At 43.9% G+C, this 24,021-nt stretch overlaps 3 protein-coding genes and 1 pseudogene across 3 annotated transcripts; all 4 read left to right on the top strand.

Moving 5' to 3' along the window:
• The first annotated feature begins 655 nt into the window (after positions 1-655).
• LOC116354769 (zinc transporter 1-like) lies at positions 656-1,647 on the top strand. Its single transcript, XM_031796101.1, has 2 exons — positions 656-1,051; positions 1,157-1,647. Exons 1-2 carry the CDS (start codon positions 768-770, stop codon positions 1,467-1,469), a joined length of 597 nt encoding a protein of 198 aa, XP_031651961.1. The 5' UTR covers positions 656-767; the 3' UTR covers positions 1,470-1,647.
• Positions 1,648-3,503: 1,856 nt separating this feature from the next.
• Positions 3,504-4,554, top strand: LOC109887886 (zinc transporter 1-like). Its single transcript, XM_031796102.1, has 2 exons — positions 3,504-3,955; positions 4,061-4,554. The coding sequence occupies exons 1-2, from the start codon at positions 3,672-3,674 to the stop codon at positions 4,371-4,373; spliced, it is 597 nt and encodes a 198-aa protein (XP_031651962.1). The 5' UTR covers positions 3,504-3,671; the 3' UTR covers positions 4,374-4,554.
• A 1,659-nt stretch (positions 4,555-6,213) lies between these two features.
• Positions 6,214-7,198, top strand: LOC116354770 (zinc transporter 1-like). The gene is made up of 2 exons (XM_031796103.1): positions 6,214-6,602; positions 6,708-7,198. Exons 1-2 carry the CDS (start codon positions 6,319-6,321, stop codon positions 7,018-7,020), a joined length of 597 nt encoding a protein of 198 aa, XP_031651963.1. The 5' UTR covers positions 6,214-6,318; the 3' UTR covers positions 7,021-7,198.
• An 8,649-nt stretch (positions 7,199-15,847) lies between these two features.
• LOC109909559 (39S ribosomal protein L28, mitochondrial-like) lies at positions 15,848-18,511 on the top strand (annotated as a pseudogene).
• The last annotated feature ends 5,510 nt before the right edge of the window (positions 18,512-24,021 follow it).

Here is a 24,021-nt window from a genome sequence, read left to right on the forward strand (position 1 = left end):
ATATAAGTAAAAAATTGTGGATGGGCCACCTACGTCCTACCAAATTTTAAGAGATAAGTGCACACATTCCCTCCCCGCACGTTGTCCAGGCCCTTGGACAATGAGCTTCTGCCCACAGTCCCACAGTGCATAATCTATGATCAAAATTACTTACCTCAATTAGGCACAAAATCACTAGTTTGGAAGCAACTGTTTTTCTGGAACCTGTGCTGTGCCATTTCCCCCCATCTGGGCCAGCCCCCCAGCAATTCGATTTCAACCAATGAGCTTCAGCCCCTTGCTATATGAGTGACAGCTAGCAAGATGCACATGACGCACACACACAGCAGCACGACAGAGAGAATAATGACATGGTGCACTTATCTGCACATTTTCTGGGACCACTTTTGGCTCGTTAACACTACTTTCAGAACTACTGGGTAAAAAGTAACCAAAAGTACCAGAGAATCTCTAAGTGAGACAGAGGTGTTTTTCAATGTTTATACTAATCAAGTGAAGCCATTTCATGGGTGGTAGACAGACTAATTATTACATTATTTCAGATTTGTTCAGTTCTTCCTGCCTTAGCCTCTTTTTATCCTGTCTCCTCCTCAGAAAATCAGACAGACCCCACCATAGCCTCAGCCCTAAAGTCAGAAAGCCCTACAAGCCTCAGGGTCCAACTTCCCGCCTGCCTCCCATCCCTCATCGCCCTCACTCAGGCACTGCTAGGTTCCATCCTGGCACTCACCAACGGACTTACCCTGCTACTGCTGGGCCCAGACTGCATGCATGGCTCTGGGGCCTGTGGCCCCTTCGTCTACCTGGACCCTGGCTTCTCCATGGTGGCTGTGGGGGTGCTGCTGGCCACCACTCTGCCCCAGGTGTGCCGCTACGGTTGGCTGCTGCTCCAGGCCGTCCCGCCCCAGGTGTGTGTGTCTGATCTGGGCCGGCGGATCGCCAGTGTGCCAGGGGTGCGGGCGGTGCACGACCTCCACGTGTGGCAGCTGACAGAGAGCTGCCTGGTGGCGTCTGTACATGTCCACTGCCACGCTGGGTTCCAGATACACAGGTTTGTGTCTGTTTTTATAGTACAATACAATGCATGTTGCCGATGGGGAAATGGTTTTGGATGGACAGTAAATATAGTTAACTCAATATGCAGCTATTCCCACAGGTGTGGTGATCTGTTGTCGGGGGTCACCAAGGTGCTGCAGAGTGTAGGTGTGAGCTGCTGCACCGTACAACCAGAGTTCCTCCTCTCTACTCCCACAGCCAACGGCAACCTGGATAACAACAGCACCAACCCCGCCATCATCCATAGGGAGATGCCCTCACACCTCGCCTGCCGCCTGGCCTGTGGGAAGGGCTGTGCTGGGAAGATGTGCTGTGCTCCTCTGGAAGAAGGGTCTACAGAGCCACTGGCACCCCCTGCTGGGGAAACTGAGGAGGAGCCTCACGTGCTGATCATCGAGAACACCTTTCTTTGAGGGAAGGACCTCTAGGATGTATCTCAGTAGTGTAGAGTGGGCTCCTTGCATCCTTTTCTTCATATGAAACTGATGTGAGAGGTCTGAAGTGGAGCAAACCACTTTTGGCAAATAAGATTCAGCTTGGGGATTGAATAGAATACATTATTATTGTCAGAATATTCTTAAAGACTTCTGTCCCCATGTCATTGAGGTACTTTTAGAGAGCCAGATAGCCTAATGTAAGAATTAGGCTCAGGTAAAGAGTAGAAATCCCAGTAGTCATCATGCGTGTGTGTATTTTGGGATGGGGTGGGATAATAAACAGCATTCTTATGGGTACTCAGAAAGGGCCTGTATGTGTTTAGCACACATTCATTTGCATCAAGCCTGTCTTGAGCATTTGGCCATAAATTCTCATCCACATCACAGTAAATGTCCTCATTGTTCATGCACCTTGAGAAAAACCTTTTACCATGGTGAATCCAAGCTTGACATTGGTCTGCGCTGATGTTGTCGCATGCCTCATCCATGGAAGGAGGGTGGCACACCAAACCATCTTAAGAGATAGCTACGTACACAGAAATGTTTCCCCCACATTGTGCAGGCACTTGGAGGGTTGCCTGTTGGCCTATGAGCTGGTTTCCATGTATTTGATAACATTCCATTTACTCCGTTCCATACATTATTATGAACTGTACATTTTGAACACAGCAGCCTCCTGTGCCTTAGACACCCTTGGAGAATGGGGTCAAAGCTAGGGACCAGTCATTATTTGATGGTCACCCTGGATGCGCAATATAAACACTCCACCCCTTTTGTTATCAACCAGCCAATCAAATCTTAGTAATTTTGCATTCTTTCGAAAAGCCCTCCCTTAACAAGACACTTCGTTTAATTTCTGTATTTCTTTCATTATACAGTCACTAAAATGCTTGCGATTTTCATTGAAGAAAAACGTACATTCCTTATGCTAAATAATACGGTTGCTTTTACCACAACATTTTGTCACCGACACTGAAACATTTATGTACACCCTCAGGTGTATATAGCCACTGTGAACTCTCATTCAAGTGCCCGGATGAGCCTCGGTGGTCCTGGGTGCAGGCTTCAAACCTGTAGCTGCTTAGCGGCAGAGTGGTTCAATTCCACCTTTCGGGCGTCATTTATAACGTAACTGTGTTTTTGGAGGTAAATAAATATAAGTAAAAAATTGTGGATGGGCCACCTACGTCCTACCAAATTTTAAGAGATAAGTGCACACATTCCCTCCCCGCACGTTGTCCAGGCCCTTGGACAATGAGCTTCTGCCCACAGTCCTGAGTTTTGGACAGGTTGAACCAGCATCAAGCACCATCACTCTCTAAAAATATATTTTGGTTCGTTATTTTTATAGTACAGTTCCAATATGATATTGTGAAGTAAGTTGCATAGCATGTACATCAAATAGTAACAGTAATACACTATATAGTGCTGTACCTGAACATACTCCGAACCCCAGTGACTTTAAAGACATGCTCCAGAACTTTGGCAACTACTTTTTTTTGTAGTGGGCTGGAAGTGTCAATGTGTACTTCATAAATGCATAATCTATGATCAAAATTACTTACCTCAATTAGGCACAAAATCACTAGTTTGGAAGCAACTGTTTTTCTGGAACCTGTGCTGTGCCATTTCCCCCCATCTGGGCCAGCCCCCCAGCAATTCGATTTCAACCAATGAGCTTCAGCCCCTTGCTATATGAGTGACAGCTAGCAAGATGCACATGACGCACACACACAGCAGCACGACAGAGAGAATAATGACATGGTGCACTTATCTGCACATTTTCTGGGACCACTTTTGGCTCGTTAACACTACTTTCAGAACTACTGGGTAAAAAGTAACCAAAAGTACCAGAGAATCTCTAAGTGAGACAGAGGTGTTTTTCAATGTTTATACTAATCAAGTTAAGCCATTTCATGGGTGGTAGACAGACTAATTATTACATTATTTCAGATTTGTTCAGTTCTTCCTGCCTTAGCCTCTTTTTATCCTGTCTCCTCCTCAGAAAATCAGACAGACCCCACCACAGCCTCAGCCCTAAAGTCAGAAAGCCCTACAAGCCTCAGGGTCCAACTTCCCGCCTGCCTCCCATCCCTCATCGCCCTCACTCAGGCACTGCTAGGTTCCATCCTGGCACTCACCAACGGACTTACCCTGCTACTGCTGGGCCCAGACTGCATGCATGGCTCTGGGGCCTGTGGCCCCTTCGTCTACCTGGACCCTGGCTTCTCCATGGTGGCTGTGGGGGTGCTGCTGGCCACCACTCTGCCCCAGGTGTGCCGCTACGGTTGGCTGCTGCTCCAGGCCGTCCCGCCCCAGGTGTGTGTGTCTGATCTGGGCCGGCGGATCGCCAGTGTGCCAGGGGTGCGGGCGGTGCACGACCTCCACGTGTGGCAGCTGACAGAGAGCTGCCTGGTGGCGTCTGTACATGTCCACTGCCACGCTGGGTTCCAGATACACAGGTTTGTGTCTGTTTTTATAGTACAATACAATGCATGTTGCCGATGGGGAAATGGTTTTGGATGGACAGTAAATATAGTTAACTCAATATGCAGCTATTCCCACAGGTGTGGTGATCTGTTGTCGGGGGTCACCAAGGTGCTGCAGAGTGTAGGTGTGAGCTGCTGCACCGTACAGCCAGAGTTCCTCCTCTCTACTCCCACAGCCAACGGCAACCTGGATAACAACAGCACCAACCCCGCCATCATCCATAGGGAGATGCCCTCACACCTCGCCTGCCGCCTGGCCTGTGGGAAGGGCTGTGCTGGGAAGATGTGCTGTGCTCCTCTGGAAGAAGGGTCTACAGAGCCACTGGCACCCCCTGCTGGGGAAACTGAGGAGGAGCCTCACGTGCTGATCATCGAGAACACCTTTCTTTGAGGGAAGGACCTCTAGGATGTATCTCAGTAGTGTAGAGTGGGCTCCTTGCATCCTTTTCTTCATATGAAACTGATGTGAGAGGTCTGAAGTGGAGCAAACCACTTTTGGCAAATAAGATTCAGCTTGGGGATTGAATAGAATACATTATTATTGTCAGAATATTCTTAAAGACTTCTGTCCCCATGTCATTGAGGTACTTTTAGAGAGCCAGATAGCCTAATGTAAGAATTAGGCTCAGGTAAAGAGTAGAAATCCCAGTAGTCATCATGCGTGTGTGTATTTTGGGATGGGGTGGGATAATAAACAGCATTCTTATGGGTACTCAGAAAGGGCCTGTATGTGTTTAGCACACATTCATTTGCATCAAGCCTGTCTTGAGCATTTGGCCATAAATTCTCATCCACATCACAGTAAATGTCCTCATTGTTCATGCACCTTGAGAAAAACCTTTTACCATGGTGAATCCAAGCTTGACATTGGTCTGCGCTGATGTTGTCGCATGCCTCATCCATGGAAGGAGGGTGGCACACCAAACCATCTTAAGAGATAGCTACGTACACAGAAATGTTTCCCCCACATTGTGCAGGCACTTGGAGGGTTGCCTGTTGGCCTATGAGCTGGTTTCCATGTATTTGATAACATTCCATTTACTCCGTTCCATACATTATTATGAACTGTACATTTTGAACACAGCAGCCTCCTGTGCCTTAGACACCCTTGGAGAATGGGGTCAAAGCTAGGGACCAGTCATTATTTGATGGTCACCCTGGATGCGCAATATAAACACTCCACCCCTTTTGTTATCAACCAGCCAATCAAATCTTAGTAATTTTGCATTCTTTCGAAAAGCCCTCCCTTAACAAGACACTTCGTTTAATTTCTGTATTTCTTTCATTATACAGTCACTAAAATGCTTGCGATTTTCATTGAAGAAAAACGTACATTCCTTATGCTAAATAATACGGTTGCTTTTACCACAACATTTTGTCACCGACACTGAAACATTTATGTACACCCTCAGGTGTATATAGCCACTGTGAACTCTCATTCAAGTGCCCGGATGAGCCTCGGTGGTCCTGGGTGCAGGCTTCAAACCTGTAGCTGCTTAGCGGCAGAGTGGTTCAATTCCACCTTTCGGGCGTCATTTATAACGTAACTGTGTTTTTGGAGGTAAATAAATATAAGTAAAAAATTGTGGATGGGCCACCTACGTCCTACCAAATTTTAAGAGATAAGTGCACACATTCCCTCCCCGCACGTTGTCCAGGCCCTTGGACAATGAGCTTCTGCCCACAGTCCCACAGTGCATAATCTATGATCAAAATTACTTACCTCAATTAGGCACAAAATCACTAGTTTGGAAGCAACTGTTTTTCTGGAACCTGTGCTGTGCCATTTCCCCCCATCTGGGCCAGCCCCCCAGCAATTCGATTTCAACCAATGAGCTTCAGCCCCTTGCTATATGAGTGACAGCTAGCAAGATGCACATGACGCACACACACAGCAGCACGACAGAGAGAATAATGACATGGTGCACTTATCTGCACATTTTCTGGGACCACTTTTGGCTCGTTAACACTACTTTCAGAACTACTGGGTAAAAAGTAACCAAAAGTACCAGAGAATCTCTAAGTGAGACAGAGGTGTTTTTCAATGTTTATACTAATCAAGTGAAGCCATTTCATGGGTGGTAGACAGACTAATTATTACATTATTTCAGATTTGTTCAGTTCTTCCTGCCTTAGCCTCTTTTTATCCTGTCTCCTCCTCAGAAAATCAGACAGACCCCACCATAGCCTCAGCCCTAAAGTCAGAAAGCCCTACAAGCCTCAGGGTCCAACTTCCCGCCTGCCTCCCATCCCTCATCGCCCTCACTCAGGCACTGCTAGGTTCCATCCTGGCACTCACCAACGGACTTACCCTGCTACTGCTGGGCCCAGACTGCATGCATGGCTCTGGGGCCTGTGGCCCCTTCGTCTACCTGGACCCTGGCTTCTCCATGGTGGCTGTGGGGGTGCTGCTGGCCACCACTCTGCCCCAGGTGTGCCGCTACGGTTGGCTGCTGCTCCAGGCCGTCCCGCCCCAGGTGTGTGTGTCTGATCTGGGCCGGCGGATCGCCAGTGTGCCAGGGGTGCGGGCGGTGCACGACCTCCACGTGTGGCAGCTGACAGAGAGCTGCCTGGTGGCGTCTGTACATGTCCACTGCCACGCTGGGTTCCAGATACACAGGTTTGTGTCTGTTTTTATAGTACAATACAATGCATGTTGCCGATGGGGAAATGGTTTTGGATGGACAGTAAATATAGTTAACTCAATATGCAGCTATTCCCACAGGTGTGGTGATCTGTTGTCGGGGGTCACCAAGGTGCTGCAGAGTGTAGGTGTGAGCTGCTGCACCGTACAACCAGAGTTCCTCCTCTCTACTCCCACAGCCAACGGCAACCTGGATAACAACAGCACCAACCCCGCCATCATCCATAGGGAGATGCCCTCACACCTCGCCTGCCGCCTGGCCTGTGGGAAGGGCTGTGCTGGGAAGATGTGCTGTGCTCCTCTGGAAGAAGGGTCTACAGAGCCACTGGCACCCCCTGCTGGGGAAACTGAGGAGGAGCCTCACGTGCTGATCATCGAGAACACCTTTCTTTGAGGGAAGGACCTCTAGGATGTATCTCAGTAGTGTAGAGTGGGCTCCTTGCATCCTTTTCTTCATATGAAACTGATGTGAGAGGTCTGAAGTGGAGCAAACCACTTTTGGCAAATAAGATTCAGCTTGGGGATTGAATAGAATACATTATTATTGTCAGAATATTCTTAAAGACTTCTGTCCCCATGTCATTGAGGTACTTTTAGAGAGCCAGATAGCCTAATGTAAGAATTAGGCTCAGGTAAAGAGTAGAAATCCCAGTAGTCATCATGCGTGTGTGTATTTTGGGATGGGGTGGGATAATAAACAGCATTCTTATGGGTACTCAGAAAGGGCCTGTATGTGTTTAGCACACATTCATTTGCATCAAGCCTGTCTTGAGCATTTGGCCATAAATTCTCATCCACATCACAGTAAATGTCCTCATTGTTCATGCACCTTGAGAAAAACCTTTTACCATGGTGAATCCAAGCTTGACATTGGTCTGCGCTGATGTTGTCGCATGCCTCATCCATGGAAGGAGGGTGGCACACCAAACCATCTTAAGAGATAGCTACGTACACAGAAATGTTTCCCCCACATTGTGCAGGCACTTGGAGGGTTGCCTGTTGGCCTATGAGCTGGTTTCCATGTATTTGATAACATTCCATTTACTCCGTTCCATACATTATTATGAACTGTACATTTTGAACACAGCAGCCTCCTGTGCCTTAGACACCCTTGGAGAATGGGGTCAAAGCTAGGGACCAGTCATTATTTGATGGTCACCCTGGATGCGCAATATAAACACTCCACCCCTTTTGTTATCAACCAGCCAATCAAATCTTAGTAATTTTGCATTCTTTCGAAAAGCCCTCCCTTAACAAGACACTTCGTTTAATTTCTGTATTTCTTTCATTATACAGTCACTAAAATGCTTGCGATTTTCATTGAAGAAAAACGTACATTCCTTATGCTAAATAATACGGTTGCTTTTACCACAACATTTTGTCACCGACACTGAAACATTTATGTACACCCTCAGGTGTATATAGCCACTGTGAACTCTCATTCAAGTGCCCGGATGAGCCTCGGTGGTCCTGGGTGCAGGCTTCAAACCTGTAGCTGCTTAGCGGCAGAGTGGTTCAATTCCACCTTTCGGGCGTCATTTATCAACATTCAAATGTATGGACTTTGATCACCAACAATGTTCGTACGAATTCGCTCATATTATATACTACGCAGCAAAAGAAACGTAACTGTGTTTTTGGAGGTAAATAAATATAAGTAAAAAATTGTGGATGTGCCACCTACGTCCTACCAAATTTTAAGAGATAATTGCACACATTCCCTCCCCCCACGTTGTCCAGGCCCTTGGACAATGAGCTTCTGCCCACAGTCCTGAGTTTTGGACAGGTTGAACCAGCATCAAGCACCATCACTCTCTAAAAATATATTTTGGTTAGTTATTTTTATAGTACAGTTCCAATATGATATTGTGAAGTAAGTTGCATAGCATGTACATCAAATAGTAACAGTAATACACTATATAGTGCTGTACCTGAACATACTCGGACCCCAGTTGTTCCACCTGGTCGTTGTTTCTGTCAAAAGGCACCAGAAAAAAATGTGTTTCATAGATACCTGGTGCCTCTTCAAAAGGCGATTGTTGGTGTCAACGTTCTCCTCAATGGGCCAGAGTCATTTCCGACAGCCGTATGTCATTCCTGGCTTTCACTGTTTCCACCACTGCCCACTACTGCTGGTCGGTCAGCACACGGCCACCACCATGTGGTCTTCTGTCAATTCTGAGGGTAAAACAGGGTCAATAGATCATACTGTCAGAATACTGTAACATGTTTTGCGAATTTACATGTGTTAGAATGTAATTTACTGTAAATGTAATAGTAAAGTATTGATATGTAGGCTATGAGTGCCTTTTTTAAAAAGTATATAGTTCTGTCCTTGAGCTTTTTCTTGTCTATTGATGTTCTTTATTATGTCATTCTTTGTAATGTTTCATGTTTTGTGTGGACCCCAGGAAGAGTAGCTGCTGCTTTTGCAACAGCTAATGGGGATACTCATAAAATACCAACAAAAAAAAGTATAGGGCATATCCTGCAGACTGGTTCTTTTGATCGAATTGGCAGTTGATCTTCTCAGATTGGGGTGAATTTATCTGGCAGCCTCTGCCATGGTAAGGCCGGTGTATACCACATGGTCAACAACAACGGCCCAGACTTCATTAGACACAACAGTTCCCTGCCGTCTGCCTCTCTCCCTCTGATGTCCACATCTTTGATGGGGCCCATGCCCACCTCTTTGACCTCTTTGATGGGGCCCATGCCCACCTCTTTGACCTCTTTGATGGGGCTCATTCCCACCTCTTTGACTTCTTTGATGGGGCTCATTCCCACCTCTTTGACTTCTTTGATGGGGCCCATGCCCACCTCTTTGACGGACCCCTTGTCCACAAGCTATTTGATTTCTTCCTCTCCCTTGCTGTCTATCCTGCTCCGTATTGAAATCAATTAGCAATAACAAGTAGTCATTCTGCATGGTTATCATGTATCATACATGTCATTTAAATGTTTATACTTTAAACACATTTTATTTCTGTAGTTCTCAAAATCCATTAAGCGCAGTTGGTTTAAATGATGGTCAAATGTATTTAAGCAAATGAGAAGAAAATCATATGAAAATTATTTTTTTGCAATTATTTAATGTGAAAGGTATTTCAAGATGAAACTGATTAGGTTTGGTGAAAAAGTTACTGTGTGAATTTGTGTGTTGTACTTGAGATTGTGATTACATTTTTGGAAAATAAACAGCCTTTTTGAAGATTTGTTTTGAGTTTTGTATTAAGAGTTGTGAAATTTTATCACATACTTGTGAATATAGTTTACTTTCATCATCACTCAATGCCTAGGTTTACCTCCACTGTATTCACATCCTACCATACCTTTGTCTGTACAGTATACCTTGAATCTATTTTATCGCCCCCAGAAACCTGCTCCTTTTACTCTCTGTTCCGGACGTCCTAGACGTCCAATTCTCATGGCTTTTAGCCATACCCTCATCCTACTCCTCCTCTGTTCCTCTGGCGATGTAGAGGTGAATCCAGGCCCTGCAGTGCCTAGCTCCACTCCTATTACCCAGGCGCTCTCTTTTGATGACTTCTGTAACCGTAAAAGCCTTGGTTTCATGTATGTTAACATTAGAAGCCTCCTCCCTAAGTTTGTTTTATTCACTGCTTTAGCACACTCTGCCAACCCGGATGTCTTAGCCGTGTCTGATTCCTGGCTTAGGAAGACCACCAATAACTCTGAAATCTCCATCCCTAACTACAACATTTTCAAACAAGATAGAATGGCCAAAGGGGGTGGTGTTGCAATCTACTGCATTGATAGCCTGCAGAGTTCTGTCCTACTATCCAGGTCTGTACCCAAACAATTTGAACTTCTATTTTTAAAAATCCACCTCTCTAAAAGCAAGTCTCTCACCGTTGCCACCTGCTATAGACCACCCTCTGCCCCCAGCTGTGCTCTGGATACCATATGTGAACTGATTGCCCCCATCTATCTTCAGAGGTCGTGCTGCTAGGTGACCTAAACTGACCTGCTTAACACCCCGGGCCATCCTACAATCTAAGCTTGATGCCCTCAATCTCACATAAATTATCAATGAACCTACCAGGTACAACCCCAAAGCCTTAAACACGGGCCTCCTCATAGATATCATCCTAACCAACTTGCCCTCTAAATACACCTCTGCTGTTTTCAACCAAGATCTCAGTGATCACTGCCTCATTGCCTGCATCCGTAATGGATAAGCTGTCAAACGACCTCCACTCATCACTATCAAACGCTCCCTGAAACACTTCAGCGAGCAGGCCTTTCTAATCGACCTGGCTCGGGTATCCTGGAAGGATATCGACCTCATTCCGTCAGTAGAGGATGCCTGGCTATTTTTTTTTGTTGCCTTCCTCTCCATTTTAAATAAACATGCCCCATTCAAGAAATGTAGAACCAGGAACAGATATAGCCCTTGGTTCTCTCCAGACCTGACTGCCCTTAACCAACACAAAAACATCCTGTGGCATTCTGCATTAGCATCGAACAGCCCCAGTGAAATGCAAATTTTTAGGGAAGTTAGAAACCAATGCACACAGGCAGTTAGAAAAACCAAGGCTAGATTTTTCAAGCAGAAAGCTGCTTCCTGCAACACAAACTTAAAACATTCTGTCCATAAAGTCCATGGAGAATAAGAGCACCTCCTCTCAGCTGCCCACTGCACTGAGGATAGGAAACTCTGTCACCACCGATAAATCCACTATAATTGAGAATTTCAATAAGCATTTTTCTAAGGCTGGCCATGCTTTCCACCTGGCCACCCCTACCCCGGATAATAGCACTCCACCCCCCACAGCAACTCGCCCAAGCCTTCCCCATTTCTCCTTCTCCCAAATCCAGTCAGCTGATGTTCTGAAAGAGCTGCAAAAGCTGGACCCCCACAAATCAGCCGGGCTAGACAATCTGGACCCTTTAATTCTAAAATTGTCCGCCGAAATTGTTGCAACCCCTATTACTAGCCTGTTCAACCTCTCTTTTGTGTCGTCTGAGATTCCCAAAGATTGGAAAGCAGCTGCGGTCATCCCCCTCTTCAAAGGAGGGGACACTCTTGACCCAAACTGCTACAGACCTATATCTATCCTACCCTGCCTTTCTAAGGTCTTCGAAAGCCAAGTCAACAAACAGATTACCGACCATTTCGAATCCCACCGCACCTTCTCCGCTATGCAATCTGGTTTCAGAGCTGGTCATGGGTGCACCTCAGCCATGCTTAAGGTCCTAAACGATATCTTAACCGCCATCGATAAGAAACATTACTGTGCAGCCATATTCATTGACCTGGCCAAGGCTTTCGACTCTGTCAATCACCACATCGTCATCGGCAGACTCGATAGCCTTCGTTTCTCAAATGATTGCCTCGCCTGGTTCACCAACTACTTCTCTGATAGAGTTCAGTGTGTCTAATCGGAGGGCCTGTTGTCCGGGCCTATGGCAGTCTTTATGAGGGTGCCACAGGGTTCAATTCTTGGCCTGACTATCTTCTCTGTATACATCAATGATGTCGCTCTTGCTGCTGGTGAGTCTCTGATCCACCTCTATGCAGACGACACCATTTTGTATACTTCTGGCCCTTCTTTGGACACTGTGTTAACAACCCTCCAGACGAGCTTCAATGCAATTACAACTCTCCTTCCGTGGCCTCCAACTGCTCTTAAATACAAGTAAAACTAAATGCATGCTCTTCAACCGATCACTGCCTGCACCTGCCCGCCCGTCCAGCATCACTACTCTGGACGGTTCTGACTTAGAATATGTGGACAACTACAAATACCTAGGGCTCTGGTTAGACTGTAAACTCTCCTTCCAGACTCACATCAAACATCTCCAATCCAAAGTTACATCTGGAATTGGCTTCCTATTTCGCAACAAAGTATCCTTCACTCATGCTGCCAAACATACCCTCGTAAAACTGACCATCCTACCGATCCTCGACTTCGGCGATGTCATTTACAAAATCGCCTCCAATACCGTACTCAATTAATTGGATGCAGTCTATCACAGTGCCACCCATTTTGTCAGGGTCTGGAGGTTGCAGGACCCTCGGACCGGAAATAGCACGGTTCTTGCAGGTGGGGCTCCAGGCTTGGGACCGGCAGATCCCACCTGGCTGTGACTGGAGAGGCCTGAACGTCTGGGCTGTACTTGACGTCCGCTGTATACTTATAACTAATTGGTTTGGTTCTGTCCTCTACAGTGCTGTCTGGTTAGAACATGATGTTGAGGCCCATCACTGTGCTCTTGATAGTCACCACCACACAGTTTTCTTTGAAGATGTTCATATGATTTTGGTCATCCGAATTACTTGGAATCTTATTCTTGTGGGAATTTAGATACACGCACAACATTCAGACATTCAGGTTACTGTCGACAATAAAAGGTCCTCAGAAACATGTGACTTCCCCCCCCCTTTGGATGGCAATAACACTCAGAACTGAGTGGGCGGGTGCAGTGTCCAGATGCACATTTCCAACCGCTCTGATTGGTTGGTAATGGCAGGGCTATAATGGGTGGGGGATAACTTAGGTAGGCTGAGCAGCAAAACTAACAGGACTTAAGGGAAACTGAAGGGACTGTGAGGGGAAGTTAGGTCGAGAGGAGAGGAGCAGGATGGACTTTTTTACACCCACACTACTTCCCGCGGCTATGAGAGGCACAGAGACTCACATCAATACCTTTGTCAGATAACACTGTTAATTAAACAAATAGTTGATGCCATTGCTAGCAATCTACCAGGCTTATGCTGTCCAAATGGATGTTAGCTGTGAGCGTGCACGTACACGCTATACATGTCGGAGGATGCTATTCACGATTATTGTTATTTTGTGTATGTGAATAACTCACGGCGAAGAGTTTGGTAAAATGCAAGCATAGTCCTTTACTCAGGTATTTTGTGTTACAGGTCACGGCATCCTCATCAGACACTCATAATGCAATCATTTTGCACGCCCAATTTTTCAGTTTTTGATTTGTTAAAAAAGTTTGAAATATCCAATAAATGTCGTTCCACTTCATGATTGTGTCCCACTTGTTGTTGATTCTTCACAAAAAAATACAGTTTTATATCTTTATGTTTGAAGCCTGAAATGTGGCAAAAGGTCGCAAAGTTCAAGGGGGCCGAATACTTTCGCAAGGCACTGTATATGAATATGTATACATGATCCTGAAATATCATTTGGATTGCTTTTTTACAGTCGTGTGTCTATCTTCACCAAAAGTGCTGGAATAAAATAATTTAAGAAATTCCGCTTCCTTTGTGGACAAAACATGCTTGAAATGAATGAACCCATAAATAAGAGTCCTGCTCTTCCTACCATAGAGAAGCTGATTACATCGCCGACTGTAATGCATTTTGTCATAATTTCTCTTTATAATGGGCAATTCTATCCTCAGTGTCCTGCCAACCATATAGAGTAAATAGGCCCAAAAATACAGTATTTTGCCTAAGACACCTCACTACAGAGATAATAAGATAAGATAATTAGGTGGGTGCTTACATTTGTCCTATTTCACACATGTAAAAGTGCATGTGTGAATTGGAAATGATTTTTTGGGGATATCCCACTCCCCCTGAAACCACAGGAGGTTGGTGACACCTTAATTGGGGAGGGTGGGCTCGTGGTAACGGCTGAAGCGGAATCAGGGGAATGGTATCAAATAAATCAAACACATGGTTTCCATGTATTTGATAACATTCCATGTCCACGTTGCATAAATTATTATGAGCTGTACTGTTCTCAGCAGTCTCCTGTGCCTTAGACACACTCGGAGAATGGGGTCAGAGCCAGGGACCAGCCATTATTTGATGGTGACCCTGGATACACACTATAAAAACTCCACCATTTTGTTATCAACCAGCCAATCAAATCTTAGCAATTTTGCATTCTTTCGAAAAATCCTCCCTTATTAACAACATACTTTATTTATGTGTTTCTTTCATTATACAGTCACTAAAATGCCTGCGATTTTCATTGTAGGAAAACGTACATTCCTTATACTAAATGGTACGGCTGCTTTTACCGCAACATTTTGTCACCGGTACTGAAACACTTATATATACGGTTAGGTATAAATAAGCACTGAGAACTCTTTATCAAGCTTCTGATGAGCCTCGGTGGTCCGGGGTGCAGGCTTCAAACCTGTAGCTGCTTAGCGGCAGAGTGGTTCAATTCCACCTTTCGGGTGTAATTTATCAACATTCAAATGTAATGGACTTTGATCACCAATGATGTTCTTACGAATTCGCTGATATATGTATACTACCCAGCAAAACAAACGCAATTGTGTTCCTGGAGGTAAATATAGAGTCACAAATTGTGGATGGGCCGGGACCTGACAATGACATCTTCACATTGACAGGTCTTACTGCATTTTATTGTGCGGTGTTGTAGGATCCTACCACATTTTAAGCAGTGAGTGCACACATTCCCCCCACGTTGACCGTGGATATACCCTGCATACACACTATAAAAACTCCACCCCTTTTGTTGTCAACCAGCCAATCAAATCTTAGCAATTTTGCACCCTTTCGAAAGCCCTCCATTTAACAAAATTTCTGTGTTTCTTTCATTATACCATCACTAAAATGCTTCAGATTGTCATTGTAGGAAAACGTACATTCCTTATACTAAATAGTACGGCTGATTTTACCACAACATTTTGTCACCGACACTGAAACACTTATGTACACCATCAGGTATATATAGGCACTGCGAACTCTCATTCAAATGCCCGGATGAGCCTCGGTGGTCCGGGGTGCAGGCTTCAAACCTGTAGCTGCTTAGCGGCAGAGTGGTTCAATTCCACCTTTCGGGCGTAATTTATTAACGCTCAAAATACATGGACTTTGATCACCTACAATGCTTAAATAAACACATTCGCTGATTGATATACTGCACAGCAAAAAAACAACAATCTGAATCTGTTCCTAAAGATATATATCTTATTTTATAGTTAGTTGTATTTCAACAGAGTCACGCTGTCTGCTACATTTATTTCGGTATTGATGATGAGAGGTAGTTTAGCGGTTAGAGCGTTGTGTCAGTTGCCGAAGCCCCAGTGCTTCAAGGTGAAATATCTGTCAATATGTCCTTGAACAGGGCATTTAAGGCTAATTGCTACTATAAATTGCTCTGGATTACAGTGTTTTACAAAATGATTATTGCGTCACTCAAAACAGTAAAAAAAAATCTGGTGCAGCGCGGCGCAAATTATATGCATCCTTCAAACGAACAAGACCGGAAGCACATAATGACTGCCAAACCCGATAAACCAATCATCGCTTCGCTGTCTTTTTTCTTAAACAAGCAATGTCCTTGTTGGAGTAGGCGGAAATGTTGCATGTCCCTGTTTTTGTAACGTGGAGAGATATAAACGGCATCTGATGGTGTAGTTGGTCGTTTATCCAATTCAAAGGTAAGTTGCCGTTTGAACTGAGTAGAGACTAGTATTTGGCAACAAATTAGAAATTATATTATAAATAGCCTCATAGCTGTCCTATCCAGCTACTGTAGCTAGTTTAGTGAAACCGAACGTGCGGCATTGTTGCTGCTGGGCGGTCTGGAGGACAACAGCGAGCAACTAGCGTTAGTGCGCTTCACCGACTCTTTCATATTCATATTTAAATAGCTATTTCTCTTTACCTTGCTGTTGTCTAACAATGAGTTTAACAAAAGCACAATTAAATGTAACGATATTTAATTTAACAAATAAGTAAAGGAATTGAAAATAAGACTACTCTTGGTCCAATTATATTTTTGTTTTCCCAGCTAGGCATGCGTCAATACCAACCCAGTGACCATGCCTCTCCACAAGTACCCCTCAAAGATCTGGGAAGCCCTTAAACTGAAGCAGGGGATCTATGCCTTCCTCCCCAAACACTACCTCTGCTCTCTGGAGGAGACCACGCAGGCCACCCTGGTCCACTGGAAGGCCCTGGGAGTCAAATACAGGGCCAACCCCAAAACAGGGCACAAGGAGCGGGTCCAAGACTTCCCCATTTACTACCCCCTGAGTCCCAGGATGGCCTATGGGGAGGTGAAGGATGGATATCAGGCTTCAGATATGCAAACAATGACAAAGTGAGTACTATGAAGGGCATTAATGAATATCATGAGCGTTTGTTGTGTTCCCTGTATTCACAGACACACTTTATTCTATATCTGAGCATGTATCCTAACATTGTCTATCTCTTCAGCTCTCCACCAGGCTGGAAAGAGTCTGGAAGCCACAGCTGTTCACCAGAGAGCTGTACAGTGAGATCCTCAACCACTAGCTCACCATCACCGTCACGGCTCGCACCCTAGACCTCATTGATGCCGCCTACGGCTTTGACTATTACATCCTGAGGGTGAGAGAGAGGAGTCTGCATGTTGCCATCTTTAGCTATAGTGTGTGGATACATGTCAATTGTCCAACGTGCCGTGTTTTGAGAAGATGGCACAGCGTGGGTTTCATCATCCAATGACTTGCTTGATTCTCCTCCAGACACCAAAGGAGGACCTGAGGCGGGCCATGCTCCTGAGGCTGTCCTTTAAAGACACCCAGCTCGACCCAGAGGACCCTGTCAAGAAGGAGAGGATCTACACCAAGCACAAGGTCGGTGCGTTATGTTTTGGACCATGACGGTTTGAAATTCCAACACACTTTTTTCTTGAGCTTTCACCAAGTTGCTATAGGAGATGACGCAACAACCGTTCATAAAGTCAGTGAAAGTGCTGCACAAAGTTTATAGATGCCGTAATGAGGTCTCCCTCATCTCTCTCCCTCGCATTCTGTCCTCCGCCCCTCTTCCATTGCCCCCAGCAGCAGTTTGAGATCCCCGCAGAGGAGGTGGGTTGGCCTGAGTGTGGATGAGGCCGTGGAGGAACAGAGACAACTGGAGCACAAGGTAAATGCATCGTTTCAGTCACATGGGACATATGGTGTCCCACAGTAATCACCCTGCCAGGGTAAAAAATGCACAGGTGATATTGACAGATTTTTATATTGTATCTGCTCGTGCCTATAATATCTCTAACGGGACTCTATTGTTTTGTTTCCCATGAGCCGGAGCCTTTGTTCAAGAGCTGTGTGGAGAACCCGGGGGAAGGAGCTGGCCATCCAGAAGCTCTCTGAACCACAGCTGATGGAGGAAAAAGTAAGGGCCATTTTTTTCGAGAAGCGCTGAGGTCACTTCCTGTTGATGGTGACACTTGGGGACACTTGGTGGTCACTTGGTCCCATTGAAAGACACTTATTTATTCAGGTTCTATTTTTCAGCAGCTGATTTGGGCTGATTCATCTGGGTTGTTACCTTGTAAATATTACCCATTCAGTGCTATATCATTTGTCTAAGGAATAAAATATTCATTTTTAATCTGTTTTTATTGGCTGATTCTTAGTTATTGTTGTGGTTAGTTGTACGGTACTGGGCTCTTGATTCCTAATCTAGACTGTCATACTCATGTTTATCCTCTAGATGGGAGTGATTACCACTTTTTCAGTTTCATTTTAAGAACGATAGAAGACAGCCACGGGCCTCATTTATCAAAAGTGCGTGCACACAAAACAATACTCTAAACCTTGCGTGTGCCCGTTTTTCCACAAAGGTTGGTATTTCTCAATTTTGAAGTTTATGGGAAAGTTTATGGGAAAGTGTGCATATCGCATATACAGCTCAGACCATATGCGAAAAAATAATTTGAATACATTCAGTTGTGCAACTGGCTAGGTATCCCATTTCCCCATGCGTATGCACAACTTCTGGTGGTTGAACAATTGTATTGCAAGCAAATGTTGTTCTTTTGGGGGTGTTTGATGCATGGGTATTATAGTAATGGTAGGCTACTAAAAACATTTAATGTAGGCCTAATGATAAAATTGATAAATAAAATCAGATAGCAGCATGAATCCTCATATTTATTTTGCTATTATTATATAGCTTAGGCCCAAATCATCATCATTTGCAGGACATGTCTCTCCATTTCTGTCATGACTGGTTTATTCCTGCTACACAACAAATAGGTTATTCCATGAAAACAGTGCCCTGTGATATTTTAAGTGGAAAATTTTACACCAATATTAAAATTTATAAAATGAATGCCCATTTTAGTTAAGACCACATGGAGAAGTCAATAAATCCAATTTTTATATGAAAAGGCTTGCTAAAGTGACAAAATTCAGCATTTTGACATGTCAATCCCGAAATGTCTCCCATCTTTGTAAAGCGTTACTTATTTTGTTTCTTTGACATTAATTTCTGAAGATTATCATTCAGTGACTCTTACGTCTCTCCCTCATTTTAAGGTCAAGCGTTAACTGAACACTTAAAAAAAAAAAAAATTATATGATGAAACAATTCCTTTTTAAAGTATTTTTTCCAAAATAAATATCTAATAGTCAAATCATAGTGTAAAAGCAGGTGAGTTGGTTCTACTCTTTTTGGCCATTTTGTGCTGGAAAACTGAATGGGTTGAGCATCCAACATTTTTGTGAAGCTTGCCACTCCCTGTTGCACACAAGCTTCCATTCCCCCTGCCACAAGGGAATTTATGGCTGATTTTAAGAAGAAATCATCAACCCTGTCACTTTATTTGGCACTTACTATAGTTATTTTTTTATATATAACCACAAGTTGAACATATACTCTTTAAGACGATGTTAAAATGAGCTCAAATCAAGTTTGTTTTTAACCAAGTCACACTTCTCAAAAGACACTGAATTGGTAGAACGACCCAAATATTAGGCTACCATTTATCCATCGTTCATTCAATAGCCAAGCATGCTCTGAAGTAAATAGACCAATAGCCCTGTTTAATATATTTGATGGTGTTGCTGTGCGATAGGAGCGCAACATCATAGCCTATACCAGGGCAGGAGATAGAAACACAATCATGTGTTGATAAACTAATAATTCATATACTGAACTAAATATAATGCAACGTGTAAAGTGTTGGTCCTATGTTTTATGAGTTCAAAATAAAAGATCCTAGAAATGTTCCATACGCCCAAAGAAGCTTATTTGTGCACACATTTATTTACATCCCTGTTAGTGAGCATTTCTCCTTTGCCAAGATAATCCATCCACCAGACATATCAAGAAGATTATTAAACAGTATGATCATTACACAGGTGCACCTTGTGCTGGGGACAAAAGGCCACTCTAAAATGTACAGATGTGTCACATTGAGGGAGCGCACAATTGGCATTCTGACTGCAGGAATGTCCACCAGAGCTGTTGCCAGAGAATTTAATGTTAATTTCTCTATCATAAGCCGCCTCCAATTTCATTTGAAAGAATTTGGCAGTATGCTCAACCATCCTCACAACTGCAGACCAAGTGTAACCACGCCAGCCCAGGACCTCCACATCTGCCTTCTTCACCTGCAGGATCGTCTTGAGACCAGCCACCAAAACCAAGTATTTCTGTCTAATAAAGCCCTTTTGTGTGGAAAAACGAATTCTGATTGGCTGGGCTCCCCAGTGGACCTGGTTCCCAAGTGGGTGGGCCTATGCCCAGTCATGTGAAATCCATTGATTAGGGCATAATACATTTAAATTTACAGATTTTCTTATGACCTGTAACTCAGTAAAATCGTTAATTGTTGTATGTTGCGTTTATATTTTTGTACATTATATTTTGCATAGAAGTGTGGGCTGCAGCACTTTTAAATTGTTTCAATATTGCAGAATATGCGGACAGTATTTGGCACTCGCTGTAGGCGGCATGCATTTGGTTTAAAAAGTAACTTCAGAACATTACCCTTCTGCCCACACCTTTCCAGAAATGTGCTAAGATTGGCCATTGCGCTTTCTTTTAGAGACCGTCAGGGACCAGCTCCAAAATCTCAATCATACAGCAAATGAGGGTGTTTTTGTTACCATAAAAGGTGAATGACGTTTTCCAGACATGGTTGTAATGCTGGTTCACGAGCACACACATATATACTGAACAAAAATATAAACATGTAAAGTGTTGGTCCCATGTTTCATGAGCTGAAATTAAAGATCCCAGAAAATGTCATAAGTATTCAAACCGGAGTCAAAACTTTGTAGAAGCACCTTTGAGTCGTCTTGGGTATGTCCGCTCCCATTCTTCTATATTTTCTCAAGCGCTGTTAAAGTAGATGGGGAGCGGAGGTGAGCAGAAATGTTCAAGTCTTTCTACAGATTTTCAATGGGATTCAAGTCTGGGCTTTGGCCGGGCCACTCAAGGACTGTCACATTCTTGTTCTGAAGCCATTCCAGCTTTGCTTTGGCTGTATGCTTGTGGTAATTGTCCTGTTGGAATGTAAATCGTCGCCCCCAGTCTATGGTCATTTTCACACTGAAGTAGAACCTACTTCAGTGTGAAAATGACCATAGACTGGGGGCAACGATTTACATTCCAACAGGACAATTACCAAGGATTTGCTTGTATTTGGCCCCGTTCATTGTTCCCTCTATCCTTACCAGTCTCTTAGTCCCTGCTGCTGAAAAGCATCCCCATAGCATGATGTTGCCACCACCATGCTTCACTGTAGGGATGGTGTTAGATGAGTGATTAGCTGAGCCTGGTTTTCTCCAGACATAGCGCTTTGCATTCAGGCCAAATAATATGGTTTGATGAGACAAAAATGTTATGTTCTTATGTTCTGTCTTTCATGTGCCTTTTTGCAAACTCCAGGTATGTTGTCATGTGTCTTTTCTCAGGAGTGGTTTCTTTTGATCTGGCCACTCTCCCATAAACCCCAGATTAGTGTACTGTAGAAACTGTTGTCCTTCTGGCAGGTTTTCCCATCTCAGCCAAGGAACTATGTAGTTCTGTCTCCTCCCAGATCAAGGTCCTTCTTGCCCGGGTTGCTCACTTTGGTCGGACGGCCAGCTCTAGGCAGAGTCTGGGTAGTTCCATATTTTTCCCAATGACGGAGACCACTATGCTCTTGGTTACTTTCAATAATCAAGAAATGTCGGAGATCTATGGATAAGTTCCTTGGATTTCATGGTGTAGTTTCTGCTCTGACATGCACCCCTATCAACTGTGGGACCTTATATAGAAAGGTGTGTTTCTTTCTAAATCACGTACAAACAATTGAATTGGCCACAGGTGGACTCCAGTCAAGTTGTAATGACATCTCAAGGATGATCATAGGAATGCACCTGAGCTCAATTTGGAGTGTCTTAACAGAGGGTTGTGAATATTTATGTACATTTGATATTTCTGTATTTCATTTTAAATAAATTGAAGAAAAATAAATAAGTAACTTCATCGTTATGGGGTATTGTTTGCAGATGGGTGATATAAAATTTTAAAAAGATTGAATCAATTTTGAATTCTGGCTGTAACACAACAAAATGTGGAGTAAGTCAAGGGATATGAATACTTTCTGAAGGCACTGTATGTTCCATGTGACAGTTTGATAAATTCCAATAATAATTGGTTCCACAGGCAAAGCTAGAATCTCCACCTTACGCCAGAATTTTGGACGAAATGTACACGGCGTTGATAAATGAGGCCCCAGGTCGTCATCATGGTATTAGTCTCAACACAACAGGCAATAGCCTAGAATAATTGAATCTTAAACAAATAAGCTTAGTTTTCTCATTTACATTTTGAATATAACGCAGCTGTGTAAATGTCCCACTCTCTGTTTGTGCTTCTTGGAAGATTACAAGGACTATAAGGCAAGATGGAGTTCATCCACACACTCCTTAACTCACTTAAATGTAATGAAGACCACATACACCCGTGTCTATGAAATTCCCTTATATGGTACACAACTATATTATTGAAAAAGAAGTTGCTTGGCTCTTCAGTAAACACTGTGTTTTTTGTTATTGTGTGCTTTCGCTTTCGACCCCTTCAGTGTGCTGTAACTGTTTCCATTACCAAATAGTGTGTGTTTAGGCGGGGAAACCCTGTTAGTTGGGGGACTCCCGTGGGTGTTGTAACCTAGCAACGGAGTAGGACTTCTCAACAATTACCTGTCTAAAGGTTCATCCTCAACTTATAAGGATAGGCGATGTTGTATGCCAAAGGCTGGAATTACCCTCACTCTAAATCTAAAAGGCCCATACCTTTTAAAACAAAACCTGTCTTTATGCCATTACGCAGGCAGAGTCTTCGATGAGGATTGCACAGTATGCAAACTAAGCATTAAACAGTGAAATATACCATGCGTGGATCATCGGTCAGGGAAGATGCCTCATTTGCTGTGTGATCAGGGCCTTAAATTATTTCATTTCATTGTAAAGATAGTGAATGGAATGACAGTGTAGTATACTATAGATTTGAATATGGACCTATGACATGATCTGATCATTGTGACTTGAGACTTAGCTTCTCAACGACTTTGAATTTGACCAGATGTGGTAATTGCTTTGTTCCATTCCCTCATGATTGTATGGGTATGTATTTATATTTTCTCATTGACTGACAAGTGGGTCGGCGGGCGAGGTTTATTTACTTGGTGAACCTTTTCTGGATTGAAATCAAACAGTCATCAGGAGATGACATACACTGAGTATACAAAACATTAAGGACACCTGCTCTTTCCATGACATGACCAGGTGAATCCAGGTGAAAACTATGATCCCTTATTGATGTCACTTGTTAAATCTACTTCAGTCAGTGTAGATGAAGAGGAGGAGACAGGTTAAAGAAGGATTTTTAAGCCTTGAAACAATTGAGATATGGATTGTGTGTGTGTGTGTGTGTGTCATTCACAGGGTGAATGAGCAAGACAAAAGATTAAAGTGCCTTTGGTAATAGGTGCCACGCGCACTGGTTTGAGTCAAGAACTGCAACACGGCTGGGTTTTTCACATTCAATAGTTTCCTTTGTGTGTCAAGAAATGTCCACCACCCAAAGGACATCCAGCCAACTTAACACACCTGTGGGAAGCAATGGAGTGAACATGGGCCAGCATCGCTATGGGGAGGGGGCAACTCAATATTAGGAAGGTGTTCCTAATGTTTTGTATTCACACTTTCCCCTTTTGCAGGTATTCCCAAACTGGGGTATATATATTCCCCCAGGGATACGCGCAATGCCTTTGGGGGTACACCAAATAATCATGTGATTCACATTAAGAAAAACAGTCCATATATATTTTCTAACAGGGCTATACATTTGGGTGAGTTTTTTTTCTCGCCTGGGTAGCCTCGTTTCACTGCCAAAAATAAAATGAAACCGTATAGTGTTCAGCGAAATAACAATACAATATCAAATACAGGTAGCCTCGTTAAATAGTTAACATCCAATCGCATTAACCGTTACTCTCTCGCGGGAATTCCACTAACGGTCCGTATGTAGCCTAAGGTAGCTGCTGCTCATGTTGGTATCTGTACTGATGGCGCAAAAGCCATGACAGGGAGACATAGTGGAGTGGTAACGCGCGTGCAAGCAGTTGCCCCCGACACCACTTGGGTACACTGC

Source organism: Oncorhynchus kisutch, linkage group LG18 (genome assembly GCF_002021735.2).
Source record: "Oncorhynchus kisutch isolate 150728-3 linkage group LG18, Okis_V2, whole genome shotgun sequence".
Taxonomy (NCBI): domain Eukaryota; kingdom Metazoa; phylum Chordata; class Actinopteri; order Salmoniformes; family Salmonidae; genus Oncorhynchus; species Oncorhynchus kisutch.

Excerpts from the sequence above, each read along its gene's own strand:
- LOC116354769 (XM_031796101.1), top strand. The coding sequence starts at position 768 with ATGCATGGCTCTGGGGCCTGTGGCCCCTTCGTCTACCTGGACCCTGGC. Across the intron at positions 1,052-1,156 it reads GCTGGGTTCCAGATACACAG|GTGTGGTGATCTGTTGTCGG; the intron begins GTTTGTGTCTGT and ends CTATTCCCACAG.
- LOC109887886 (XM_031796102.1), top strand. The coding sequence starts at position 3,672 with ATGCATGGCTCTGGGGCCTGTGGCCCCTTCGTCTACCTGGACCCTGGC. Across the intron at positions 3,956-4,060 it reads GCTGGGTTCCAGATACACAG|GTGTGGTGATCTGTTGTCGG; the intron begins GTTTGTGTCTGT and ends CTATTCCCACAG.
- LOC116354770 (XM_031796103.1), top strand. The coding sequence starts at position 6,319 with ATGCATGGCTCTGGGGCCTGTGGCCCCTTCGTCTACCTGGACCCTGGC. Across the intron at positions 6,603-6,707 it reads GCTGGGTTCCAGATACACAG|GTGTGGTGATCTGTTGTCGG; the intron begins GTTTGTGTCTGT and ends CTATTCCCACAG.